General features: G+C 46.6%; 1 protein-coding gene across 1 annotated transcript in view; it reads left to right on the top strand.

Moving 5' to 3' along the window:
• Positions 1-1,284: 1,284 nt before the first annotated feature.
• Positions 1,285-6,000, top strand: part of LOC130840199 (leucine-rich repeat-containing protein 37A-like) — a gene marked incomplete at its 5' end in the record, with an annotated part of 49,484 nt that continues 44,768 nt past the window's right edge. Inside the window, 2 exons of the mRNA XM_057715451.1 lie at positions 1,285-2,825; positions 5,183-5,254. Coding sequence (XP_057571434.1) covers positions 1,285-2,825; positions 5,183-5,254 — 1,613 coding nt within the window. The remainder of the gene's footprint in view (positions 2,826-5,182; positions 5,255-6,000) is intronic.

Genomic DNA, 6,000 nt, shown 5'->3' with positions numbered 1-6,000 from the left:
AAAAGTAAGACTAAAACCATAGGTCTAGATCAGGCTGAAGGTCACCAGTTATTTGAAATACTTGTTCCTCCTCTAGGTAGTAAGAGCTCAAAACCAACGAAGTTCATTGATTCAGCCCCAAACCTGAAGAAGGATCTCGTTCAGCATCGACAGCTTGCTAAAATTGTTGTTGGAAGTACAGGCCAGTTAGAAAATGAAACTCAGGGTCTAGAACAACAGTTGCAGGGTGATTATGTAGCTTCCGGTATGGATACCATTTATCCTGAGGAGAGCCTGCCTACGGATTTTCTGGGGAACTCAGAGCAACCTCCGGAGCCCCCTGAGGAGGCTGAAATTTCTGCATCCCAGCAAGAGGCCCAACTTCGTCATCCAGAGACCCCCGAGGAGGTTGAATCTTTTTCACCCCAGGCAGAGGTCCAGGATGAAACTGCAGAGCCCACTGAAGAGGTAGAATCACCTCCACTCCAGCAGGAGCCTCCGTCTCAGCCTCTAGAGCTCCCTCAGGCGTTTGAACCTTCCCTACTCCATCAAGAGGCCCCGACTCAAGCTCCAGGATACCCCACCGAGTATGTACTTGAAAGTCCAGTGAGTGATGAGGTAGCATCCCTAGCTGGCATTCAGCATCACGCTCATTCAAACGTTCCCAGTGTCACACTTAAACCTCTGGATTTGGAACTGACCATCACTCCAGAGCCCACTATGGAAGCTGAGTTTCCTACAGCTCAGCAGGAGTCCCTGTCTTCACCTCCTGAGCATACTGAGGAGATAGAATCTTCTGCAACCCAGCAGGAGAGCCCAGGTCAGCCTCTAGAGCCTCTTGCAGAAGCTGAGCCTTCTCCAAGTGAACAGGGGCAACCAACGCAGCCTTCTGAGCTTAGTGAGGAAGCTGAACCCTTTCCAACCCAGCATGAGACCCCAGCTCAGCCTGCAGAGTCTGTTGGAGAAGCTGAAACTTCTCCAACTCAGGAGGAAGCCTCAGCTCCGTTTCCAGCAGAGACAGAACCTTTTGCAACGCTGCAGGAGCAACAAGCTCAGCCTCCAGAGCCTTCTGCAGGGGAGGTGGAACCTTCTCCAATCCAACAGGTACAGCCATCTCAGCCTCCAGAGCCTCATGAAATGACCATATCACCCCCAGGTCACCATCAGGTTCCGCATTCAAACGTATCCAATATCACCATCAAACCTGCAGATGTGGAGCTTAGCATAGCAGCAGAACCCACTCCAGAGGTGGGACCTTTTCCAACTCAGCCCAAGCCTTCAGCTCAGCCCTCAGTGCCCCTTAGTAGTGTAGAATTTCCTACAGCCCAGCACGAGGCCCCCACGCTGCCTCCACAGCCACCTGAGGAGGTTGAACCTTTGCCAGCCCAAGCTGTAGAAGCTGTTACACATAATAAACCTACAGTACATGAGGAGACCCCAGCTCAGACTCCAGAGCTCTCTAATGAGATTGTAGTTCTCTCTCCAGAGCATCACGTAACAACGGTTTCTCCTCTAGGTCAGGATCAAGCTCAGCTTCTGCAGCGGCCCACTGTCACCATTAAACCGGTGGATCTTGCACTTGCCGTAACTCCAGCATTCACTAATGAGGTTGAAAGTTCTCCATCCCAACAAGAAGCCTCAGCCCAGTTCACAGTGTCCCCTGAGCAGGGGAAACCTTTGTCAGTCCAGCAAGAGGTTTCAGATCCGCATCCAACCACCTCTGAAAATGTTGAACCTTCTCCAGTCCAGCAGGAGCCCCCAACTCAGCCTCCAGAGGCCCCTACAGATGTTGCAGCTCCACCTTCACTACCTAATGAAGTGACAGTCTCACCTCTAAGTCCGGATGAAGCTCAACATCCAGTGTTGCCTGATAGCACAGTTAAACCCTTGGATCTGGCAGTTGTTTTAACTCTAGAGCCCACTGAAGAGGTGGAACATCCTCCAGTGCAGCAGGAGGCCCCAGCTCAGTCTCCGGTTCCCCAGGGGGGCTCGAATATACCTCCTGAGCCCCCTAAGGAGGTGGTACCTTCTGCCACACAACAGGAGCTTCAGGCTCAGGCATCAGAGCCCCCTACAGAGGTGGAACCATTGCCAGTCCAGCCTACCACAGAGGCTGAACGTTCCACAGTCCTGCAGCAGAGTGCAGTTCCAGCAGCATATCCCGAAGTCACAATTCCAAGTGCAGAGCAGGTTCAGCTTCCACATCCAACCTTGACTGAGGTCACAGTTCAACCTTTGGACCTGGAAATTACGTTAACTCCAGAATCCAGTATGGAGGCTGAACCTTCTCCAACCACGCGGCAGCCCCAAGCTCAGCCTCCAGAGGAAGTTGTAGCTCAGTCTCCATCACATCCCGAGGTGCCGGTTCCAGCACCAGATCAGGCTCATGCTGAGCCTCCAACATCACCCAGGGTCACAGTGAAACCTTTGGACCTGGGACTTACCATAACTTCAGAGCCTGCTATGGAGTCTGGATATTCTACAGCCGTGCTGCAAACTCCAGCCCCACCTCCCAAACACCCTGAGGTGACGCTTGCACAGCCAACCCTGCCTCAAGTCACAGTTCCACCTGTGAACCTGGGAGGTACCATTTCTCAGCAACCAAGTCCATCTGAGACAGTTCTTTTTCCTTCATCTCAGCTTTCAGTATCCACAGGTCTTCCTGGTGTAAACTATACCCCCCAAAAGAAGCAAGCAGAACAGAATGCCACCACGAACATCAACATATGTGAGCTCTGTACCTGCAAAGATGAGACGCTGTCCTGTGTGGGTCTCAGCCCCAAGCAGAAGCTCCACAGAGTGCCTGAGCCACAGCCCAACACCTACAAGGGCATCTTCACCACCGTGTAAGAATCCCTTTCCTCATTTGTTCTCTGCATCCTGCCTGACATGGCAGCCTTTCTTCGAGGTCTTCCTGGGCCTTCCTCATCTTCCCAACCCATGTTGACTGACTTTCCATTTCTACCTTTTGTTTGTCAATGTTGCTTATCTTCATTCTCCTTCTTGCTATTGTTCCCTCTTCTCCAGGTTTCTACTTATCATTGCCCTTATTCTTTTTCCTTCTCCATTTTTTACTCCAGTATTTAACTCCTTAACATCGACTCTTCTCCCATCTTTGCTGCATCCTCTTTACAGCAACATGTGCCTCTCCCCACCTCGTTGGTGGTAATACCACAGAGTGGTTAAGAGTGAGATTCCGGAGCCAGGCCGCCTGGGTTTGAACCCAGGTCTGTCGTTGATTAGCTTTGTGACTCCATGTCCTCATCTGTAAAGTGGGGACTGTGGCGGTCATCATCTCATAGCATTGTCGTGAGATTTAGATGCGTTAATACAGGTAAAGCTCTTATATCAGTGCGTAGCATGTATTTTAGTGTTAGCTATTACTATTATTGACTCTCTCCATTATATCTCGAAGTCATATTCGTTTCCTAGCTTTCTATTTATAGCACCCATTCTGTGCCCACCCCAGGGCCAAGTACTCTTGGAGCCACAGAAGTCCAGCATTGTCTCCAGAACATGACAATGCCAAGTGGGAAGAAAGGGGATGTGCCTTAAAAGGGAGGTAATATATACTAAAGTATTAAAAGAGATACAGATAGGTGCTGTAATTCACCAGAACCTGTAATCACTGAGGTGTGGGGGTCACAGAAATCTGCATGGATAGGCTAAAACTTTAGCTGGGACGTGAAGATTGGGTATGATTTTTTAGAGAAAAAACAGGGAGTACAGTGTAGGCAAAGGTGTGAGTGCAGGGATGATCAGGGTTTAGTAGATCCGTCTGGCTGTAAAGAATGGGGTTAGGCAGCAGTGAAAGATATGATTATGAAAAACCTTGGCTCTCCGCAATGGGGATTTGAAAGTTATGCTCTAAGATATGCGGGGGCCACTGAAAGTTTTCAAGCCAGAGAGACAAATGATTAGAATGAGAGGAGGATTTTAGATTCCGTATGTAGAGTGATCTAGAGGGGAAAGCTTGATTCAGGGAGACCAAGTAACATGTTCTAGCAAAATCTAGGAGTAAAGTGAGAAGGGGCTGAAATAGAATGGTTGAGATGGGAGTAGAAAAAAAATTCTGAGAGCACGGCAGAGGAAGAACTGACAAGATGTAGTAACTGACTAGAGTTGGAGGATTGGGTATACAGGAAAGAGGAAAATCACGTGTGTTGAAGGGCAGAAGGATGGTGGTGTAACAGCTGGAAATACAGCAGTGGGGAAGGAGTGTCAGTGTGAGGGAGAGGAGTTCAGTTTTAGGCATCTATTACTGGTGAGCAGAAAGCACCCAGAAGGCTCTGTTTGCGTGGAAATGTCCCTTAGGCAGATGGGCAGAGAGGTATCTGTTTTGACTTCTTTCTGAGCCCCCTGAAGAATGTGCATATAAACTGAATAGTTTCATTGTTGCTGAGGGAAGAGGACAAAGCTAAAGGTAAAGATTCAAAGCCATCCACTGAATGAGTGGTTGAAACTGAACCTCCGACATTTTAACAGCTTCTCTTGAACATGTCTAATTCTCAGATACAGTCTCATTAAAAAAAAAAGTCACAGAAGTATATAGGATGAGATGTGCAAATTGTACCCCATCTTCCCACCACCAATAAGGTAACTCCTGTTACTATTTTGATGGTGTCCTTCCTTCCAACCTCTTTCCTTTGCATTTGTTCCCTTGATGAGGTGATAAGTTTACTCCTTGCTCAGTGCTTTGTGCTTTTCCCTATGCAATATGTCTAAGAGATGTTTTCATATTAGTCCTTCCAAGTTCTAACTGCCCTTATCCTTCCAACACGTGGAGAGATTTTGAGGGCACTAACCAAACCTTTGGTATTGCCTGGCATAGGATTTCTTTATATTTATCTGCTGATATTGAGCAATGCTTGCCATTTTTCTCATTGATTGGTAGGAGTCATTTTAGACACATAAGTGATTTTGGGGAAAAAAAGACTTACATTCAAAGCAACTGGCATTACGTATCCAAGAAACTGGACAGAGAGGAAGTTCAGGTTCTGAGGAGAGGCCGCGTTGTTTGTGCCAGTGGCCTCACGTTATGTCTTTATTAATTGTGCACACTGGGTAGCTGAGAAGCTGTGGGAATGAGAAAACTGGTCTCTTCTGCACTTGAATATTCCCCACAAGGTGGCCATGATTCTTTTACTTATTCTCTTCATTCTTTTCCTGCCGACTCAAGGATGTGAACTGTGTTTCTTCACAGAAATTTCCAAGGAAACTCTATTTCTCACATTGATGAAAATGTATGGAAGGCATACCGTTGGACTGAGACACTGTGAGTATATTCTGTCCAGATACGAATACAAAGAGCTAACTGCGTTGTAAGATCCTTCTTGGTCCAGAATTTTGAGGTCAATAGCTGTGAGAAAAGGTATTTCCCCCTCCATATCCCAAAGCAACCTACTGATTGAAATTCTGTGTTTATTTTGAAATTAAATTTGGCAGGCCTTCTTTAAAATCAGTAAAAGCCAATTTAACATCCTTTCCCATTATACACGTAATACATTATATTCTCAATATGTAAAAATGAAATAACAGGTATAGTGAAAACCCTCCTTGTGCCCTAGTCCCCCACCCATGCGACTTTGAGTTTAGTATATATCCTTGCAGACTCTTCCATATATTTGAGTAAATGCATATTTAAAGTAAGAACATAGGTTTGCCGTGTGATTTTATTTTATTTTTTACATAAATGATAATCTCCTGCAACTTGACTTTCACTTCATGCTATGTCTTAGGAGGGTGAGTCAACAATTATCCATTCTCTGGCAATAGAATTTCTACAGCCAGAGTGCAGATAATTTTTGACTCACCTTGGTAGATTTCTTTCCTTCCCGGTACATAGGTGGTTACCGCATTCATTTAAACTCCTGCATAGTATACCACAGTGTGAATGTATCACAGTTTAATACTGCCCCCCTGAAGGATGTTTAGATCATGTCCAGTTTTCTTGTTACTGCATCGATGCAGTTACTGTCCTTGTACCTGCATCTTTGTGAACCTGGTCAAATATTTCTGCAG

This window comes from Hippopotamus amphibius, chromosome 17 (genome assembly GCF_030028045.1).
Source record: "Hippopotamus amphibius kiboko isolate mHipAmp2 chromosome 17, mHipAmp2.hap2, whole genome shotgun sequence".
NCBI classification, from domain to species: Eukaryota; Metazoa; Chordata; class Mammalia; order Artiodactyla; family Hippopotamidae; genus Hippopotamus; species Hippopotamus amphibius.
The sequence above is the reverse complement of the archived record's forward strand: the minus strand, read 5'-3'. Positions and strand labels throughout refer to the sequence as shown.